A 23,175-nucleotide genomic window follows, 5' to 3' on the forward strand; every position below is an offset into this window, starting at 1 on the left:
AGTTAAAAATGGTGCAGGAACTGAAGTCAGATCAACACATCAAAAAGATCAGTGCAATATATTTGTTTTCTCTCCCCTCTTGCATAATTCTGTTTTGATATAGTCTATATGCTTGATGTCTTCTGTTGTTTTTAAATTCATTGTCACTTCTAAATTGCATGCTTTATTGCAGAACGCTTGTTCTTTCTGCCTTTCACCGGAGCTCAGAGAGCTTGTCGACCTATTCTCCACCAAATCGTTCAACTTCAAACGTCTATCAACTGCCATTAATAGCTATCATCCAGCTATTTGTATGGACAGTTAGACTTATTTCTCTAGAAATTTAGTTTTACTAAGGGTTTATTGTTCTGCTTTTTTTCAGACATTCCATCCCGCACCAGAATTGCCAGAGGTTGTTGCAACTACAACTTTGAAGAACTGTGTCGTGATGTACAGCAGCTTCCCGAGTCGTGGTGCCTCGCGAAGAACAAGGGGAACCAGGTGGTTAAGGTTGTTGTGCTGGAGCCTGGAGGCCAGCTTGGTTAAGGTTTGAGTTTGAGTCAGCATTTTCAGTGATTTTTCTACGCAGCCGATGGTGTTTGGATTTAAAGTGTAAAGGAAAAAGTCCCTCCTGAAGCAGCGTGCTGCAGTTTAGACTGGCTTGGCGACAGTGTTGAAGTGAGTGACAAGTAACATTTTCAGTAAATTGCTTTGTGTTACAATTAATCAACACCAATTCTGAGCCAAGAGAATGATTTTTTATTTTTTTTTCATTTGGAATGTTGTGTTTTATAGGTTAGGTGTGGAAAATTGGATTTGACTGTAAAGCTCTTTAGCAGAGAATGTAAATAAACTTGACCAAGAAATTATTGCGACAAATTTTAAACTCCCAAATTAAAGCATTGATTAATTCCCGTTAATTAATTAATTAAATTAAATGTCACAAGAATGTATGCTTTATTAGCCATTGAGTATAACTGTTTTATCATCATTGCTTTGTTGTTGTTCTTTAGCCATTTACTTTGAATGACTTGTTATACATTGACATTGATAGTTTTTATTCTTCTTCTTCTTCGTCGTTCGCTAGTTAGTTTTTATCATAAGAACCTTTTCAAATTCCTATTTATACATAAATGCATATTTTATATTGTAAAGCAGTATGCATTGTTAGAGGATTTTTTTAGTAGCAGTGTTTAAATGTCGAAGCTGCTTTTCCCATTTTTACCCAAGAGACCGACTGTATATTGTGTTATTGTATTTGTCAGACTTGATTGTACCAAGTCCCTACACATGTTGTAATGCGCTTAGAGCCAAATATTTTTGTTTTTGTAAGGGATAGGCGCAATATAAATACACTTTATTATTATTATTATTTAATTTGGGTGCAACATGTTGAAACTTTGTTTGAGAATGTATCTACTTCATTGATTAAATATATGCATGTGTATGAATAGGAATCTTTCTTGTGTCAAATTGTGCGAATTGAGACTGAGTGAGATAGTGAATGTTGGTACATTACAGGGCCGGACTAAGCAAAGAGGAGGGGGGGGGGGGGGGGTTGCCAGTGGTGGTCCAGGGGGATGTTCCTCTGCCCCTTGTTGGGGTCAGGGGAAGGGTAGGTCATATTCTGAGATAGGAAAATGGTTGCTTCTTGCATGAAACAGCATAAAATAAACAATAATACATTTTTTTTAAATAAGTGAGGTACATGTTTAGGTTGGGGAGGGGGGGGTTGCATAACCCCCCCCCTCCCCCCCCGGTAGCCCTAGTCCGGCCCTGCATTAATTGTCACTGTATGGTGTGTGTGTGTCACTGTGACCAAAGATACATATGCTCTATTTGAGTTCATACAACTTCCAATTCCATTCAAACGTTAACAAAGTGTTGCTTTCTTTCTTTCTTTATTTGGTGTTTAACGTCGTTTTCAACCATTCAAGGTTATAACAAAGTGTTGCTGGTATGCGACTGAACATGTTCTATTAGGAAAGCAAAGCAAATTCCAGTGTACATAGTGGTCAACATAAAAACAATCAGACGCATCGATGCAAGACATTTATCAAGTGGCTGACAATTGATTTTGAAATGAAAACTGTTTGCAAAATATCTCGCTGTCAAAATTATATTTTGAACAAGTACATAAAGGAATTAGGTTTGAACCATAGCAAAATGAATATGTTTCAATTTTTCATGTTGCAGACTTAAATTTACATGGACTCATGAAAATACAGAACAGGCACTGAACAAGCCATGTGATACAATACTGAACCAAATAGGAAGAGAAGTACATTTTAACACAAAAAATTGACACCTAAGACAACAATCAAGAAGTTCAAATTCAATGTACATGCACTTGATCAGATAGGATAGTTTGTACTGCATGAAGAAAGATCATACACAACACACTACAGAGATCCTTCCTGATTGTTCTCAACATTGTATGTTTTCAGCTTTTTCCTCAAACTCCTTTCTTTCCATGTGCATTTCATTTTGTCCAACATTGTATGTTTTCAGCTTTTTCCTCAGTCTTTTCTTTCCATGTACATTTCATTTTGTCCATCATTGTCTTCAGTTTGTGGTGGAGTCTTATTTAAAAAAAAACCAGAACATTTTGCAAAGTGTCTTCTTGAACAGCTTGTGAAAGATCAAATGAATACAAAGTGTCATAAAAACACACCGGAACAGCATCACTGTTCCTGCATGGTTCAATAAAGTCATCTGCTTTTGCCTGTGTGTTGATGCACAGGTTTCCCAGAAAATATGTTCCATGGACATCAAATCACCAAAGGGAAGTAATCGCTCTTTATGCATACGACATGTGTAATAGATTAAGCGAGAGTTGTACGGAACCTTTTCTCCTGGCACGAGAGGATGAAAGTCGCTTGTATATTTCAATGCTTGTTATTCTCTCAGGTGCCAGGAGAAAAGGTTTTGTACAACTCTCGCTTACTCTATTACACAGTCATGTCGTATGAATAAAGAGCAATTACTTCCCTTTGGTTATTTGATATCATCAACGCTTTGCCTCATTCTGTTTAAGATTTCTGCTTTGTGTTGCATGGACAGACACATCTGCAATACATTGGGCTTGGCAAAGGTCAGTTTGCCCTTGTTCAGCATGCTTGTCATGTCAGTTTGCCCTTGTTCAGCATGCTTGTCATGTCAGGGGTGGTTTCACTGTAGGATTCAGGTGCGCAAGTCATGGCTTCCAAACACTGCAATTTCTCATCTCTGTACGCACTCTTTTGGAGACACCAAACTCTCTGTTTTAGCTTTTTGGCAACACATCCTCCAACATACTTTGCATTGTCCTCTTCATCCTCTTTGATTTCTAATGCACTTACTGGTTCCCTAGTTTTTCTTCATAGGCCTTTAAGACACCAACAGTATAAACATGTTCAAGGCAATCCAGGCTGAAACTGCAGGGGATATTGTCAACTCAGTAATGCCTGAATGCTGGGTTGAAAAAGCAGAGTAGTACCTGGCCCATGCCTTCTCCTTGGCAGCATTCCCAACCTTGCCTCAGGGAACTAGGCAGTCATGAAGAAGCAGAAGTTTCTCTTCCAGATCTGCACCTAAAACACAGAAAATAAAATATTATAAATAAAACAACACACAAATATAGCAGAAATCAACCCAAGAGTGAAACTGAAGATGTAGATGCATGCACACAATCAAAACCAACAACACACGACAACAACCAAAAACTACACTTTACATGAATGGATGTGAACTTACTAAATTTTTGTATTCCATTTGTCGTTATAGAACGTGTTGACAAACCACTTTCATGAATCCTTATTATGTCTTTCAACTATGACATGTGCTATCAATGATCCTAAAAAAACACATGAAATATTGTAGTGGCAGGCATGTACCTAAAATATTTGTAAACAGTAGCCTCTCTGTGCAACGAAGCAGTATTTTTGCTCGAAAACTATGAATGAAAGTGATCTTTCAGGTACTGGGACTTTGCAAGCTGATTTTTTTTATATCGCCTTACTCAAAAACTTACTTTTCAATTACTGAATTGGTCGACAAGCCCTCTGAGCTCCGGTGAAAGGTAGTTGTCATTCTTGATAGATGCACAAGCGTTCTGCAATAAAGCATGCAATTTAGAAGTGACAATGAATTTAAAAACAACAGAAGACATCAAGCATATATCAAAACAGAATTATGCTGGAGGGGAAAGAAAACAAATATATTGCACTGATCTTTTTGATGTGTTGATCTGACTTCAGTTCCTGCACCATTTTTAACTTCCATGCATGATGTACATTCAAATCAATCAATGGTTCAGTTATAATATATCACTTATCGGTTATTTCTTGAATATCTGTTGTTCCAGTTCTAAATTTTCATAGTCTTTTACATAGATCTGTCAATATATTTACTTACTTTTGGCAATTCTTGGAGTTTCTTTTGTGGTGATGCTGTCATCTTTTCAGCGATTGAGATGTCGGTACTTTCCCCCTGAAAAAACAACAACCATGGAATAGAAAGGGTATCTATAAATCTACAGCCGAATTTCTAACATTCAGAAATTGTTCTGTTGCAAATTTGTCGGTTCGCTGAGCTAAAATAGTGGCCGATGTGAGCGAGAATTCTGCAGAAAAACGATCTGCTGATCAGCTTGCGTGCACAGCTTCGGATTTACCAGTGTGTCAGATGCTCTCGCGTTTCAAGTGTTAAAAACAAAAATAATGACGTGCCGTCCACAATCAATCTTTATTGTTGATTCACATGACTCATTTCAATCATCAGCAATGATCTTTTTGTATTGCTTTGTTTGCTTTTCACATACCTCAGCCACAAACTCCACCTCCCCTTCGAAATTCTCCTTCTTCTCCATGTGTTGAAAGACTGCACCGGAAGTAAAGTTACTGTCAAAACCTCTCGCAGCCGCAGACGGGAGTTCGAAACAGGGCCAGCGTTGGCGCGCGCGCAGAGTTGGCGATCCTGTCAAGGGATATCTATGGTCAGTCAAAATCCTTTATTTGAATCAAGGGAAACAACTCATGAGCACTTTTCTGAAGTGTGTACTATTTGCAAGAACCGCTTTCATAAAATAGCTGTGTTCACACTCACACACGCGCGCGCGCGATTAATGTTGATTCTTTGATCCGACTCTCTTCTAATCCCACTGTTTTGATGTCTCTATCTAAAAGTCCGTGCAAAACGAGTGCCGAACGTTTGCGATAAAAGTCCGGGCGAAATTGCGCGAGGACATTTTAACCTCGATCCGATTCTCTTCCGTTTCAACTTTTTTAAATTTCTCGATCTAAAACTCCAGGCGGAAAGCGCCGAACCCATACGAGCGTTCCCGATAAAAGTCCGTGCGGAATTGCGCGCGGACATTTTAACCAATCAAAGACGAGTATAGCTCGAAAGTCCTGGCGGAATTCCGGCCGGAATTCCGGGCGGAGCCCGGAATTGCGCGAGGACATTAAAAGTTCGGGCGGAATTTCTGACCAATCAACGACGAGAAAAGCTCAAAAGTCCGCGCGGAATTCCGGCCGGAATTCCGCGGGGACATGGCGTATCTGGCGTTCCATACTTTATACCCATCCTCGGTGCGCACGCACGTATGTGGAGAGCTGGGCGAAGCAAACCGCTCGCTCATTAAAATTCATTTCAATATTTGGCATAGTTTCGAAGCAGTTTTAACCGAATCATTGCAGGTGTTTCATAATATACGGTACAGCTTGTACGTTTTAAAGTCCGCGTCGTCAGAAAACTGTCCAAAATGGCTATTTACCCCTTCAAAAACATGTTTCGCCTTTAACCAGACCACACAATGATGGAACCTAACACAGAATTGAAAACACCACCCAAACACCCTTGAGTCAAGGAAAAACGATTAATGTGCTCTTGTTAGGCCCCGATGTGAAAAACACCAAATTTCGCCTTCCAAACGTTGTTTCAACAGGCATCCCGGACCGCTGCGCGGAAAAGTGACGTCACTCTAGTCTTGGTTTTGAACTTCGTACGCGTCCGTCTTCTGCGCAAACATTTATAGCGACTTCTTTGCAAAGACTTATGAGCATCTGAGAGGGTACCCGACAAAAAAAAACCATGTAAATCCACGCCTATCAAATATTTTTTCTTTCTGCAAAATGAACAATCTATAAATACATACTTTGATTACAGTGAACTCGACTTAACAGCAAAGAGCAATTTTTAGATATATTCCGTTTTAGCGACGACGACAAATCCCTTCATTTTCCAGCGGGAACGGCTCGCAAAGGCCCCGTCCCGACTGTGTGAGATGGAAAAAAGTCGCGTAAGGCGATATTACTACATTTAGTCAAGCTGTCGAACTCACTGAATGAAACTGAACGCACGGCATTTTTTCACTAAGACAAAATACAACTTTGTCAATCTCCGCGAGACGGAAATCGCGCACACATCTTATATGCATGCATATGTTTTTAAAATCAGGAAATGATAAAGAATGAGATTAAATCATTTTTGGATCGAATTTTTCATCGTAGTACTCATTATTCTATTTTCATTGATTGTGATCACATTTTAAGAGTAAACATGACATATGTATATTTTTTTTAGATTCAGAATTTGATGAAGATTTACGATGCAATCAATTTAAATCTGTTTGCAAAAATTCGATTTTAATGACAACTTTAATGAGCAAACTCATGAATACATTGTTAAGCCACACACACACACACACACACACACACACACACACACACACACACACACACACACACACACGACCTACGCACACACACGCACACACACACACACATACGTACACATACACACACACACACACACACATATACGCACACACACATCCACACACACGTACGCACGTACGCACACATACCCTCGTCTAAATTCCCAGTCTGCCGGACACACACACACACACACACACACACACACACACACACACACACCGGCTACATATACACACACACACACACACACACCGGCTACACACACACACACACACACACAAACACACACCGGCTACACACACACACACACACACACACACGCACGGACACACACGCACACACTAACACATACACACACATACACACACACACCGGCTACACACACACAGACCCATTCACACATACACACACACATACCCACACACACACACACACACACCACCACCGCCACCACAACCACCACACTCGTCTTGATTATGATGCTACCGGAATACATTTAGCTTAAACTTGACTAAATGTAAACATTAACCAGCAGTGAGAGTGTGTTACTTACTCGCTTTAAAAACAAGAAATTCCTCCGAGGTAGGACAAGCACCCCCGTTGGTCAAAGGGAAATAACCATTCTCACTGCCACCAACTGAGAAGGTTATTTCCCTTTGACCATTAATATGTGCCTCTATAAGTCCTTGTAGAATCTTAATCCACCAATAACTCCCTAACCGTGTGTTTGACTGGTCCGTGTCAGGAATGTATAGAACCTGTTCACCAAGTTTGCTGACGATCGGTCCGTTAATTCTTGAGATCTATATGCGAACACAAACACACACCCAAACAAACAAACAAACACATCAAGCGAATCCTATACACACCCCTATACCGGGGGTGTAACAATAGCAGTTATCGATAGTTACCGGATATAAATTGGACAACGTTGAAGGAGAAACACGCCTTGTGTGGTAGCATTCAGTATCACTGTCCCACGTTCATGGAACTAAACTTTACAAACAAGAAGAATCGCGATAATGCGGTGAAAGTTCTAGTGAAGCATAATCGTGATACAAAGCGAGAATGTTGACTTTGGAATTTGATTCATCAGTTTCGTATTTCGCATCTAGTATGTTGGTAAAATATTCTGAAAGTTTCAAAGCAATCCACCAAGTCTTTGCTAAAATGTAGCGCTTTTTGACATGATACGCAAACAAAATGACGCAAAAAGTCCCGTTTTTGTCGCTCTTGCGATCGACACCTGCATCTGTAGGAATAGCATTGCACGCGAAATACGCAAGGTAGCAAACCAAAACAATCTGTTCAGGGTAGATAATTGGTTTGACTTTCTTCTCGTTTGTCAGATTTGCAAAGTTTTGCCTATTGTGATTTTTTGTCGATTTTTCATTCGGCTCTTCCGTTTTTGTCTGGTTGATTTTGAGACCTTACTTGAGCGGCGGTCACGTGATCCCTGTAAAAGAAATATTTAATCCAAAAGGTGATCCTGAAGGTTAAGTGAACGGCCTTAACTGACATATACAGTTTTAATAACATGACACGGGGATTAATGCTTTACTTTGGGTTTGAAATTTGTTGGCCAAGTTTATACTAAAAGAGTTCAAAACTTGTTACAGAAAGTGTTGAAAAGTGGAACGCTTTTGTTTAAAGTGTGTGTATTGTGTATGCTTCTTGTTCCTCGTTCGCTCAAACATACGCTAGAAGTGGGTCACCATTTGACCTGGTCAAGTCAGCAGGCGAAGCTGGATAGGGGAAGTAACTGACTATTTTCCAGGTCGGGCACTTTTCAGGCAGTTACTTCCCTTACTTTCTTTCGCCATGTACTGATTTTTGTCGACATGTCTGCATCCGTGTAAAATAAGTGATCAGGAATAGCTTTTGATTTTGTAATTTATTACACACAGCTTATCAAATACGTTATAAATCCATCTGTATATTAAATGATTAGCTGATATTGTATTGTTTTGGTCACGTGATGTAGGCTTTTTTTGCTTGAGTTCGTGTCCTCGTTGAATACTGTTCGTTGTTTCGTGTCATGTATTATGAATAACATTTTGTTTAAATCATTAGCTGATTTTGTAGTTGACTTCGTGCGAAAAAGTGGAGCTGAAGAGGGTGACAATTGTATTTCACAATAACAACCTGATGTGCAACTGAAATGTCCCAATTCTTGTTAGTTTTGTGTGAAAAAGTGAATGAAGAGATGCTGTGCACAATTTGAAGCTTTGGATTTGCATACCTTTTTTTTTAATATATATTAACAGCCGCTTGCTTGCTTCGCTCCCTCAACAATTCAAGCTTTCGTGTGTTTTTATGCGAACTACTATATAGTTCTACAGGAAAAGTCCAACACATGGTAAACACTATATAGTTCTACAGGAAAAGTCCAACACATGGTAAACACTATATAGTTCTACAGGAAAAGTCCAACACATGGTAAACACTATATAGTTCTACAGGAAAAGTCCAACACATGGTAAACACTATATAGTTCTACAGGAAAAGTCCAACACATGGTAAACACTATATAGTTCTACAGGAAAAGTCGAACACATGGTAATCACTATATATAGTTCTACAGGAAAAGTCGAACACCTGGTAAACACTATATAGTTCTACAGGAAAAGTCCAACACTTGGTAATCACTATATAGTTCTACAGGAAAAGTCCAACACTTGGTAATCACTATATAGTTCTACAGGAAAAGTCCAACACTTGGTAATCACTATATAGTTCTACAGGAAAAGTCCAACACTTGGTAATCACTATATAGTTCTACAGGAAAAGTCCAACACTTGGTAATCACTATATAGTTCTACAGGAAAAGTCGAACACATGGTAATCACTATATAGTTCTACAGGAAAAGTCCAACACTTGGTAATCACTATATAGTTCTACAGGAAAAGTCCAACACGTAATAAACACTATATAATTCTACAGGAAAAGTCCAACACCTGGTAAACACTATATAGTTCTACAGGAAAAGTCCAACACATGGTAAACACTATTAGATGTTTACCATGCGTGTTCACAACTGGTTGCAAAAAGTGTGTTCCAAAGTGTTGGACTTGTACAAACTGCCACCACCAAGCATCATCCCTGAGTAAAATATACCACAAAGATCGACACAAAACAACACGTTAGCCTACATTTTTGACATAACAAGACAAGTGAATGACTTGTTTTTATCAACAATTAAACATTCCAATAACAAACATTTCTTGTTTTTTTATCCTCGATTTTGGAACGTCAGCAGTCTACGTGTTTTAGGGTTATGACAAAGATCAACCTACCAGCTGTGCGCCTTTCTTTTTTATTTGTTTGTGTGTGTTTTGTTCAAGATTTTTTGGTTTGATTTGTTTTGAGGTTGTCTTTTGTTACATGTTAGATTAAATTGCAGTTATCTCCCTTCTGGATGGAGGAAAATTCAAGATGGTGACTTACTGTACACTGTGTTGTGGTGGTGGTGGTGTTGTTGTTGTTGTTGTGGTGGTGGTGTTGTTGTTGTTGTTGTTGTGGTGGTGGTGGTGGTGTGGTGGTGGTTGTGGTCGTGGTGCCGTGGTGATTGAGGTGGTGGTGGTGGTCGTCGTGGTGGTGATCGAGGTGGTGGAGGAGGTGGTGGTGAAGCTCATGGTAGAGGTGGTGACGATGGTGTTGATGGCGGCATGTCACGACAAGACACACTTCCTGTCTCTCCTCCTCTTGTCGGTGGTGGTCGTCGTCGTCGCTGGTGGTATTGGTGGTCGTTGTGGTGATGGCGGTGGTAGTGGTTGTTGTATTAGGTTGTGGCGTGGGGTGGTTGTGGTGGTGGGGGTAGTGGTTGTTGTATTAGGTTGTGGTGTGGGTGGTGGTGGTGGTGGGGGTAGTGGTTGTTGTAAGGGATGGCGTGGTGGTGGTGGTGACAGGAGGCGTGCGGACCATGATGACCTGTGTGGTGCAGCGTGATACTGCATCCAGCCTGTCTTGATCATCAATCTCCTCATCAGTCAGCCCTTTATCATCATCACCCTGATCTCTGTCCTGTAACACGGCCACCACGCGCCGCTCCAGGCCTGGCACCCAGCCATACCTCGCTACTGTCACTGTGTCCGTTGCCGCCACCGCCACGTCCTGCACAGCTCGCTCCCACCTCGCCCTGTTGTGTCTCCTGTCTTGATGATCCCCCAACACACTCACCGGTACACCTGCATCCTTCAGTCCCTGCACCACGCCGCTAGCTGGTGACGTCACCCGCCCAGCCTCGTCCGTGACGTCATCCTGTAGATCGTCGCTTCTGGTCAGGACGAATACGTCGCGGTAGCTCAGCCGGGAGGGACTGTTGGCGACGCTGCTTCCTGCAGGGAAAAGACCGTTGGAACATATTCATGTATGCAAGCAAACATTCGGTGCATTTCAAGACACAACATATCTGTGTATTTGTTTTCTCAAACACACACCACTCCCCCCCCCACACACACACGCAATCACGCACACCGTGACTCGCAAGCATGCAAACGCACTTGCGTTATAAAATAAGCTTACATTTGTTTTACATTTTTGACAAGCACAGACAGCAAAACCAAGACGACATGACGTAATTCTGTATTTGACGTCAATAAAAATTACGTACATTCGCCCCCCCCCCCCCCCCCCCCCCCCCCGGCAGACTGACATTTGATTTTCATTGAAAATATAGTTCTTTTGAAGTGAGCGATTATTCTGATAGGGGCGGGGGAGGGGGGCCACCATTGGTAGGGAACTGGAAGGTTTATCCTTCACTCAAACCTACGCCAACCGTCATCATCATCAGCATCAGCATCATCATCACCATCATCATCACCATCATCATCACCATCATCATCATCACCATCATCATCATCACCATCATCACCATCATCATCATCATCATCACCATCATCATCATCATCATCATCATCACCACCACCCCCACCACCACCATAACCACCACCTACAAATCATCATCACCATCATAATCATCCCCAGCTACACAACTTACCCACACCCAGACGGCGCAGCACGGCAGCGATATCCTGACCACACTGTGCGCAGTCCACCGGCCACCGACCTGTGTGAGCGTTGCCATGGTGACTCAGCCGTATCACGCTCAGCCCGTCCCCAGGGGCAGGCACGCCGCTGTCGCTGTAGTCGTGGACAGGATACCTGTGAATCACGGGTTGTATTTCACGGAGGACGGCGGGCGCCGAGCGGAGGGGGACAGTGAACACCTGTGTCTGCAGTGCTGGGGGTATCTCGGTGTTGTGAACACCGGCACACCACAGGAACAGGTGTGGTACTTGCTGCGCTAGGCGTGTTACAAGGCGTGTGTGACGGGGACCATACTTCAGCCTGTGACACAGAATGGAGACATGGTGGTAGAGATGTGTGTCACACTCACATGAGACATGGTGTTAGAGATGTGTGTCTCACTCACATGAGACATGGTGTTAGAGATGTGTGTCTCACTCACATGAGACATGTTGTTAGAGATGTGTGTCACACTCACATGAAACATGTTGCAAGAGGTGTGTGTCTCACTCACATGAGACATGTTGCAAGAGGTGTGTGTCTCACTCACATGAGACATGTTGCAAGAGATGTGTGTCTCACTCACATGAGACATGTTGTTAGAGATGTGTGTCACACTCACATGAAACATGGTGTTAGAGATATGTGTCACACTCACATGAGACATGGTGTTAGAGATGTGTGTCTCACTCATATGAGACATGGTGTTAGAGATGTGTGTCACACTCACATAAGACATGGTGTTAGAGATGTGTGTATCACTCACATGAGACATGTTGTTAGAGATGTGTGTCTCACTCACATGAGACATGTTGTTAGAGATGTGTGTCTCACTCACATGAGACATGGTGTTAGAGATGTGTGTCACACTCACATGAGACATGTTGTTAGAGATGTGTGTCACACTCACATGAGACATGGTGTTAGAGATGTGTGTCTCACTCACATGAAACATGTTGTTAGAGATATGTGTCACACTCACATGAGACATGTTGTTAGAGATGTGTGCCTCACTCACATGAGACATGGTGTTAGAGATGTGTGTCTCACTCACATGAGACATGGTGTTAGAGATGTGTGTCTCACCCACATGAAACATGTTGTTAGAGATATGTGTCACACTCACATGAGACATGTTGTTAGAGATGTGTGTCTCACTCACATGAGACATGGTGTTAGAGATGTGTGTCTCACTCACATGAGACATGGTGTTAGAGATGTGTGTCACTCACATGAGACATGGTGTTAGAGATGTGTGTCTCACTCACATGAGACATGGTGTTAGAGATGTGTGTCACACTCACATGAGACATGGTGTTAGAGATGTGTGTCACACTCACATGAGACATGGTGTTAGAGATGTGTGTCACACTCACATGAGACATGGTGTTAGAGATGTGTGTCTCACTCACATGAGACATGTTGTTAAAAATGAGAGTGAGACATGGTAAGCTGATAATAGTTATAAGTTATCTGCAACTTTATGAATGCCGTCACCTGATCTCTCTCTCTGTCTCTGTCTCTGTTTCTCTTTCTCTTTCTCTCTCTCTCTCTTTCTCTCTCTCTCTCTCTGTCTCTGTCTGTCTCTCTCTGTCTCTCTCTGTCTCTCTCTGTCTCTCTCTCTCTCTGTCTCTCTCTGTCTCTCTCTCTCTCTCTGTCTCTCTCTCTCTCTCTCTCTCTCTCTCTCTCTCTCTCTCTCTCTCTCTCTCTCACACACACACACACACACGCGCGCACACACACGTATGAACACAAACCTGCTGTCAAAGACCGCCTCATCAACCAAGACGTGCAGGTGGCCGTTTTTCATGCACGCCACGAGGTCGGTGACGGCCTTATCGACATCCTCCTCCCTGTTGAAGAAATCATATTGGTGGTACGACACGCTGCCTGGTGTCAGGGAAGGCGTCGGGCCCGCGCTCAGCGACATCCCCAGCTGTTGTGTGATGGATGTGCTGACGGCCCGGGTGGTGTGCCGTGTTGACAGGACGTGCACATCGTGCCCCTGTCGCAGCCACCGCACGCCTTGCAGCACCAACACCACTGTCTTACCTGTTGGATCACAAACAATAGTAAGGTTAATATATTGCAGGACAATGTGAAAACAAGGCAGTGTTACATGTAGAGACGACTTGCACATCGTGACCCTGGTGATAGGGAAGATGTAGGCCCGAGATCAGCCACCTCAACCCCTGCAGTACCAGAACTGTCTTACCTGTTGGAACAGATAATATATCAAGGTTAATGTTGTGCAAAACAATGTAAAAACAAGGCAGTGTTACACGTAGAGACGACTTGCACATCGTGACCCTGGTGATAGGGAAGATGTAGGCCCGCGATCAGCCACCCCAACCCCTGCAGTACCAGAACTGTCTTACCTGTTCACACATAAAATATGACTTAAACAATATACATGTATTACAAAACAATACAGAATACAGAATACAGAATACAGTATTTATTGAGCCAAGTGACATTAAAAAACATTTAAAGCACAAGGAATTTAGCGTAGTGTTGGTAAAATCACGCACACACACACACCCACACACACACTGACACACACACACACACGCCCACACATTCACTGACATACACACCAACACACACACGCCCACACTACAGCAGTCACGATCACACCATCACACGCAGGGCAGACATGAGGTAAAACAAATGACAATCATCTATTAAAAGAAAAAGTACAAAGAGTGAAAGGAAGGCTCTGTTACATTGAGTCCGTTTTGCCAGTTACACGCAAAACACAGCATCAGGAACATAGCAATAAGCATAACAAAATGGATATAACTGCCAAGAACAGTCTTATTTTAGACAATTAAATTTCATGGAGACTAAATGAACACACTTTTCTCCGAGTCAGCTGGATGCCTTTCCCTCAGTTGACACATTTTGGATGGAATCACTCAATCAGACACCACACACAGCGTGCACAAAACAAACCGTCCTCCAACAAAACTGGAACGTTCTGGTATGATGAGGATAGAGTAAAACTTGACAAAAAAACAACGTCATACACATCGCGTCATTCATTCAACTAATACGTCATTGTTCTGTCAGTATCGTTTACCGCAACAACAGCGACGACGATAATTTGCGCGCACGTGAAAACACACACACACACACACACACACACACACGAACACACACACACACGAACACACACACACACACACACACATAATACATAAGGCTGATAGAAGAGCAAAAACATTTTTATTCAAAAATAATCGTTTTTGTTTTTGTTGGTGCTTTTTGAGAAATGCCAAGATTTGCTATCGACTTTTCAAGCAGGCAGTAAACATTTGTAAATTGTAAACGACATGTTTCCAGGGAGTTGTTCTTCAGTACTGGTGACAGAAAGGGGGAAAAGTGGTCAAAATTCAAATCTCTAGTTTTGTTTTTGAAATATAGCTTTTCATCAAGCAGAAATACTGTAGTATCTGATGTACATAAGAAAAAAATCACTGGTTCACATGGTTCTTACATAATCTAACTTTTAAAGCTGGTTTTTGTGTGTCTGTGTGTATGTTTGTATGATGACGATAGGACCCGAAACGGCTGCACGGACTGAGAAAGGAATTGCAGAGAATGTTCTTTGCCACTCGAGTCGTGTCATAGGGTACTTTTGGAATAGTAAATTTGAAAGGATTCTTTAAAAAACGGCGGAAAACATTATATACCCTGTGAGCTATCGAGGATCCTCCCCGTCTCGGCTGTCGAAACACAGTCTTGTTAAAAGACGTTTTCAAAAGATACACTCGAAGCACTTGTGGCGAAGTTATGTTGCCAAATCATCAAAGATCAACATTTCACTACACGGATCGATGCACACAGTCGAAATAGATGTGACTTTCACACGACCGAAGACTACTTAAGAGCAATCCGTTGAAGAACAGTTACTCCGCTTATTCGTCTTCAGTTAAGCTTATTTCCCCTGCCATAAGTCTTGCAGATCTGCAGTCGCGTAGTGAAATGAACTAGTGTCATCGGAAGATTCTTCTCAGTCAATGATCAAAGCACAGTAAATTCTGTGCTGACAAAAGTCACTTTAGGAAAACACGACCATTGACTTCATTTATGAGCCCAAAGGTAACAATATCGACAAGAATGTACGCATTTGACATAAAAAGGTTCCAACAGGGAAAGCAGTTTCGAAGCGCAATCCCAAGGTCAAGATCTGAATGACGTAAAACACAAGCACGATGACGTCGATTCTTGTTTTGCGTCATAGAACTGACGAAGTTTTGCTCTGGCAATCTCCAAGTGATTACAGTCAGTGAAAACCAGGAATAACCCGATGTGTTTTGGATTGTTCTGGTGGTGGTGGTGGTGGTGGTGGTGGTGGTTGTTGTTGGTGGTGTTGTTGTTATTGTTCGGTTGTTGTTGTGGTGGTGGTGGTGTTGTTGTGGTGGTGGTGGTCGTCGTGGTGGTGATCGAGGTGGTGGTGGTGGTGATCGAGGTTGTGGAGGTGGTGGTGGAGGTGGTGGTGGTGAAGCTCATGGTAGAGGTGGTGACGATGGTGTTGATGGCGGCACGTCACGACAAGACACACTTACTGTCTCTCCTCTTTTTGGCGGAGGTGGTGGTCGTCGTCGTCGCTGGTGGTATTAGTGGTCGTTGTGGTGATGGCGGTTGTAAAGGATTGATTCTTTTAGCTCATTAGAACACGCGAGTGCCGAGGCTAATAGATAATCACGTCACGCGGGTCCGAGATTACCGAGACTATCTACGTCAGAAAGATGTACGTCATTTCTTTCAAGCCACAATTCTTTCTTTATTACAGACTTCGAAGGAAAAGAAAATGTTGTGTCTGATTAAATTATTTCAACTTGTAGTTCTTAGCGACGAATTGTTTATGCAACCGAGTGTTTGTGCATCGCTAAGCAACTACGTAGATACAGAAACGCCGGAAGTAGAAGAACAGGCCGTTGAGATCAACAGACCAGGCAAGTCGGAGAGCTCCAGATTCTCGCAATTAACCAGACGTTACTAACGCTGCAGAGAAGGAAGCCGTTAACCCAGAGGGGAACCCGTTTCGCCGTCTTGGAGGGTAACTAGTTTGTTAGTTAGTCGTGGATTCCGATCGAGAACGAACCAGATGATATCATATTCATTTGTCGCAGAGAATGCGTGTAGATGTGTTCTTTCTTCACTTAGTTTTGTCGTAGAATTAGTAGAATGAATATTGATAAAATTGTCATTTAGGGAATGTCTGATATTTAACAGCTGCTACGCGCAGGTTCGTACACGGGAAGACGAACAAGCAAGACATCACCGACAGAGCTGCGTTTTAGAAGCGGCATTTACGTCATCGTCGTCATCAAGTTCATCGTCGTCATGGTTCCTGTAAACATGGTTCATCATCGATGTCGAGATTCAATTCTGCAGACTGTGATCATCCACTGTAAATGGATCCATCGTCGTCATTAAAGGCATATGTACGCGCTCCCGTGTTTACAAAGTGTAGTTTGCCCATAATCGATGTCAAACGCACCATAAGACCATGTAATGACGATATGTCGCCATGCGCGGACCATATACATGCATTACAGCTTGTTTTAGAGTCTCAAAAACTTTGGATGTAAACAAAGACGCGGAGTTATTTCCCTTGCGTCAACGCTACCTCTGTTGGCAAATCTATAAATAGGACGATCCAGATCAAAATGAAAATTAACATATCTCAACATTGAAGGGGTCCTAGACCACAATATTTTGCAGGGAACTTAATTTAGCATGTCTCCGGCTGTTGGTAAAGCAATTAGCGTGTATAGTCATCGAGTACATATGCCTTTAAAGGAAGTACACGTTATATTTGTTTCATCACCTCCAAGTAACTAAAGAACTTTTATCGTCGTCATTTGGGATTGTGTGACAATGAGCCACGTTTCCGGAGAATGATATTGATTTCAAAATCAATGAACAATAACCATAATTATATTGTTGTGAAGTGAAGAACTGAATCTAAGATGTATAATGCATGACCTGAGCCAACTTTGTGTAAGGTCGAGGAGCCATTAAAAGAAAATTATAATTCATGCTGTTGATTTCTGTCCTAAATTGCCTTGGACAATATCAGCCGATAGCTGGATCGTAATTGTAATCAAAATATGGGATTTTAGTCTTAGGAAAGAAAAATCCGCATAACAGCGGTGGTAGTGGTTGTTGTATTAGGTTGTGGTGTGGGTGGTTGTGGTGGTGGGGGTAGTGGTTGTTGTAAGGGATGGCGGGGTGGTGGTGGTGACAGGAGGCGTGCGGACCATGATGAGCTGTGTGGTGCAGCGTGATACTGCATTCAGCCTGTCAGCACGATCAGTCACCTCATCAGTCCTCCCTTCATCATCATCCTCCTGATGTCTGTCCTGTAACACGGCCACCACGCGCCGCTCCAGGCCTGTCACCCAGCCATACCTCGCTACTGTCACTGTGTCCGTTGCCGCCACCGCCACGTCCTGCACAGCTCGCACCCACCTCGCCCTGTTGTGATGGAAGTCTTGTCTCCCCAACACACTCACCGGTACACCTGCATCCTTCAGTCCCTGCACCACGCCGCTAGCTGGTGACGTCACCCGCCCTGCCTCATCCGTGACGTCATCATGTAGATCGTCGCTTCTGGTCAGGACGAACACATCACGGTAGCTCAGCCGGGAGGGACTGTTGGCGGCGCTGCTCCCTGCAGGGAAAAGACCGTTGGAACATATTTATGTATGCAAGCAAACATTCGGTGCATTTCAACACACAACATATCCGTGTATTTTCTCAAACACGCACACACACCACTTCCCCCCCCCCCCCCCACACACACACGCACGCAAACACACACACTCGCAAGCATGCAAACGCACTTGCGTCATAAAATAAGCTTACATTTGTTTATGATTTTCGACAAGCACAGACAGCAAAACCTAGACGACATGACGTAATTCTGTATTTGACGTCAATAAAAATTACGTACATTTTTTTCCCCCCCGGCAGACTGACATTTGATTTGATTGAAAATGTAGTTCTTTTGAAGTGAGCGATTATTCTGATGGGGACGGGGGAGGGGGGGGCACCATTAGGGAACGGGAAGGTTTACCCTTCACTCAAACCTACCCCAATCACCATCATCATCGCCATCTCCATCATCATCATTATCACCACCACCTCGCACATCATCATCATCAGCTACCCAACTCACCCACACCCAGACGGCGCAGCACGGCAGCGATATCCTGACCACACTGTGCGCAGTCCACCGGCCACCGACCTGTGTGAGCGTTGCCATGGTGACTCAGCCGTATCACGCTCAGCCCGTCCCCAGGGGCAGGCACGCCGCTGTCGGTGTAGTCGTGGACTTTAAACCTGTGAATCACGGGCCGTATTTCACGAAGGACGGCGGGCGCCGAGCGGAGGGGGACAGTGAACACCTGTGTCTGCAGTGCTGGGGGTATGTCGCGGTTATTAGTACCGGCACACCACAGGTACAGATGTGGTACTCGCTGCGCTAGGCGTGTTACAAGGCGTGTCACGCGGGGACCACGCTTCTGGCTGTGACACAGAATGGATACATGTTGTTAGAGATGTGTGTCTCACTCACAAGAGACATGTTAAAGATGAGAGTGAGACATGGTAAGCTGATAATAGTTATACGTTATCTGCAACCAGAGACAATGTCTCTGCTGCAACTTTATGAATGCCGTCACCTGATCTCTGTCTGTCTGTCTGTCTGTCTGTCTGTCTGTCTGTCTCTCTCTCTCTCTCTCTCTCTCTCTCTCTCTCACACACACACACACACACGTATGAACACAAACCTGCTGCTGAAGACCGCCTCATCAACCAAGACGTGCAGGTGGCCGTTTTTCATGCACGCCACGAGGTCGGTGACGGCCTTCTCGACATCCTCCTCCCTGTCCCAGAAATTGTACCGGTGGTGCGACACGCTGCCTGGTGTCAGGGAAGGGGTCGGTCCCGCGCTCAGCGACATCTCCAGCTGTTGTGTGATGGATATGCTGACGGCCCGGGTGGCATCCCATGTTGACAACACGTGCACATCGTGCCCCTGTCGCAGCCACCGCAAGCCTTGCAGCACCAGCACCACCGTCTTACCTGTTGGATCCCAAACAATATAAAGGTTAATATATTGCAGGGCAATGTGAAAACAAGGCAGTGTTGCACGTAGAGACGACTTGCACATCGTGACCCTGGTGATAGGGAAGATGTAGGCCCGCGATCAGCCACCTCAACCCCTGCAGTATCAGCACTGTCTTACCTGTTGGAACAGATAGTATATCAAGGTTAATGTTGTGCAAAACAATGTGAAAACAAGGCAGTGTTGCACGTAGAGACGACTTGCACATCGTGACCCTGGTGTTAGGGAAGATGTAGGCCCGCGATCAGCCACCCCAACCCCTGCAGTACCAGAACTGTCTTACCTGTTCACACATAAAATATGACCTAAACAATATACATGTATTACAATACAATGTGAAAGGAAGGCTCTGTTACATTGAGTCCGTTTTGCCAGTTACACGCAAAACACAGCATCAGGAACATAGCAATAAGCATAACAAAATGGATATAACTGCCAAGAACAGTCTTTTGATTTTTTATTTTTTTTTTTTTTTTTTAAACTTTTTTTTAAAGTAATGTTTTTACTATAACATTAACATTACTATATCTAAATGTATTTTAAACAACTTTTCTATATAACAATTCCCTCTCAAAAATGCATACAATATCCAGAGGGGAGCCATATCTATAAATACCAACACACATTTTGGCTATCACAATCAAATAATTCACATAACTTATTAGTGCCTTGGAACTTTGTGAATTTTCAAGTACGCCCAAAAAAACTTCCTTTACGGTAATTTTAATAATCATATTATATTTACAATTCACTTTATCCTCAACGCATTAATTTTCCAAATGGACATAATTTTCGGGCAAAAGTAAAAAAAATGTTCAATATAATCAATTTCGTTCTCACAGTAAGTACAGCAATTACTCACGGAAATGCCTATTTTATACAATAAAATATTTGTGGGGTAAATATTGTGCAATATTTTTCAATGCAACATTCGCGATCTTGTTTCAGTGGTTACTTTGTTTACCATTAACCATTGCTCTTTTCCCGGCCTGAAATCAAAGCCTTGCCTTGATAATTGTAGTAGAAGGCTACAGAGCTGAATTTAGCGTTGCCAGCACGAGAAACTAGAGCTACATCTGTTAGAGAACAGTCCAACATCGACAGCGAGGCAAACAACATGAAACAAACAAAACAGGAAACAATCAATCCAGGGAAAGAGGCTGTGAGCTTGTCACCTGTTCCTGGCGCTCCCGTAATGTAGACCAGTGGCGGGTCTCGGTTCATTAGTCCCAGCTGTTGCAGGGTCAGAACCAGAAGTGCCAGCCTCCGCCCCAGTTCAGCCACCGCCTGGCCTGCAGTCCGCACCTCTACACGTACGTTGTTGTAGCAGGGGACAGACACCGTGGTGGCCGGACCAACAAACCTGTAACAGAAATAATTCAGATAATGATAAATGATAATTAAAACTCAAACGTAGAATACCGACATTGTTTCAGCACTGTGACGTTACGGACATGGATGTCACTTCTCTCACCTGGCCACGATGTCCAGGTAAAGTTGATCAGTGAGCCGAGTGTCCACAGTACAGGCCATCCTGTGTTGCCACCAGGTGCTCAGCTGTGATAACACGGCGGGTGTCACGTGCCAGTACGATGCAGGCTGGGACAGTTGGTCAGAGAAACAGCACAGCTGGACGGCCTCCGCTGTGTTGGCGGCACCCAGGCTCTGACACACCACCTGCAGTAGAGACATACATATTGTACAGTACGTAATACGTGTACTTTATCTTTGTGTGGGACACATGATTGTATAATTATTTCCTTGTTTGAAACTGACAAAACATCCATCATTGTGACTATGTGCGCACGCTCGCGGGTGTGTGTGATGCAGCAATTGTAAATGTACTGTGACCAGCACACACTCTCTCCCTGTGTCTCTATCTCTGTTTCTTTATTTTTATTCTCTCTCTCTCTCTCTCTCTCTCTCTCTCTCTCTCTCTCTCTCTCTCTCTCTCTCTGTCCCTAGCTCTGTCTCTAGCTCTGTCTCTCTTGTCCGTCTGTCTGTCTGCCTCTCCCTCTCACTCTCTCTCTCTCTCTCTCTCCCGCTCTCGCTCTCTCTCTCTCTCTTGGTCTCTCTCCCCCTCTCTCTCTCTCTCTTTCTCTCCCCTCTCTTCTTCCTCTCTCTCTCCTCTCCCTCTCTCTCCTCTCCCCCTCTCTCTTGCTCTCTCTCTCTCTCTCTCTCTCTCTCTCTCTCTCTCTCTCTCTCTCTCTCTCTCTCTCTCTCGTTACCTGTTCCAACTGTTCATCGTTGTCCAAGACTCGCTCTAACTGAGCACTGCTGACGTAAGGCAGGAAGAGAGTTTTCTTGACAGTCATGCCAGGTCCGATGTCACTCACAAGGTGCCTCACCACTCTCTCCGACTTGTCCAGCTGCTTGACCGCTTGCTTCACCTTCTGGGCAAGGAAAGGATCGGCCGGAGCGTGTGTCTTGTTCGAGGCACCCTTTTTTTTCCCCACAGACTTGAGCTCTCCGATCAGAATGCCGTGCTGGCGGTGGATCAACAGAAAGTCAAAATCGCCCTGACGATCTTGTGCTAGCGCTAAGTCTTTTGGTCGTGGGAGCTGTTTCGCGGCCGCGGCATAGGCAGGCTGGTTGAGGTAGCTGCCGAACTGTAGCTGAGACAGAATGAACATGGCCTCGTGACGACTGTCACCAAGCTCCTGCAGGTTCAGCATCACGTGGTTCTGGGCAAAGTCATCCCGTATGTCGCTCTCCTGCACTCTTTCTGGCGCGAGATGTATCTGTGACAGTGACTCCTGGGTCCACATGCTGTGCTGTGATGGTGGGATGAAGTGGCGACGGGACGGGGGAGCTCTGTGCTCAAGGGCACCACCAGTCGGACAGTCTGGCAACACAAGCACGGGCTCACCGGTACCGGGTGCAGTGCCCCTGAAGTAGGGAATCCTGTTGAACTGTACCGGCGGCACACAGTAGGTACGGGTGAGAGCGTCAGGGTAGAGTGACGTCACGATCTGCCGCCAGGGCTCAGCCTGTGCCTGTTGCGAGTTTCTGGCCGCCATGGTCTTGGGTTCAAACCTCCACTCAATGTGACCTGCGCGCTTTGTTGCTTTTGGGAACGACAGAGAGTTACTCGCGTTGTGCTGCTGGTTATGATCTACAATTTGTCTTTCCCTTACACCCGGTTAGAGTATCAGTCCAGGTTCACAATGTCCTGTTCTGCTGGTTTTGATCAACAACTTGTCTTTTCCTTACACCCGGTTAGAGAATCAGTCCAGGTTCACAATGTCCTGTTCTGCTAGTTTTGATAAACAACTTATCTTTCCCTTACACCCGGTTAGACAATCAGTCCAGGTTCACACATGTCC

The 23,175-nt window shown here is 43.8% G+C and overlaps 1 protein-coding gene and 1 long non-coding RNA gene across 3 annotated transcripts; both read right to left on the reverse strand.

Annotated features, from left to right (window-relative positions):
* Positions 1–1,842: 1,842 nt before the first annotated feature.
* LOC138974065 (uncharacterized) lies at positions 1,843–4,953 on the reverse strand. 2 transcript variants are annotated; one of them, XR_011458285.1, is made up of 4 exons: positions 4,781–4,953; positions 4,375–4,449; positions 3,992–4,072; positions 1,843–3,551 (listed from the first exon to the last, which is right to left on the reverse strand). It is a non-coding gene; the product is annotated as an uncharacterized lncRNA (long non-coding RNA). The 2 variants fall into 2 exon arrangements; XR_011458284.1 differs by having other exon boundaries at positions 4,375–4,953.
* Positions 4,954–17,872: 12,919 nt separating this feature from the next.
* On the reverse strand, positions 17,873–23,086 carry LOC138974107 (uncharacterized). Its single transcript, XM_070346801.1, has 6 exons — positions 22,078–23,086; positions 21,324–21,526; positions 21,025–21,212; positions 19,512–19,806; positions 18,899–19,248; positions 17,873–18,391 (listed from the first exon to the last, which is right to left on the reverse strand). Exons 1-6 carry the CDS (start codon positions 22,867–22,869, stop codon positions 17,889–17,891), a joined length of 2,331 nt encoding a protein of 776 aa, XP_070202902.1. The 5' UTR covers positions 22,870–23,086; the 3' UTR covers positions 17,873–17,888.
* Between the last annotated feature and the right edge of the window lie 89 nt (positions 23,087–23,175).

This window comes from Littorina saxatilis, linkage group LG8 (genome assembly GCF_037325665.1).
Source record: "Littorina saxatilis isolate snail1 linkage group LG8, US_GU_Lsax_2.0, whole genome shotgun sequence".
Lineage (NCBI taxonomy): Eukaryota > Metazoa > Mollusca > Gastropoda > Littorinimorpha > Littorinidae > Littorina > Littorina saxatilis.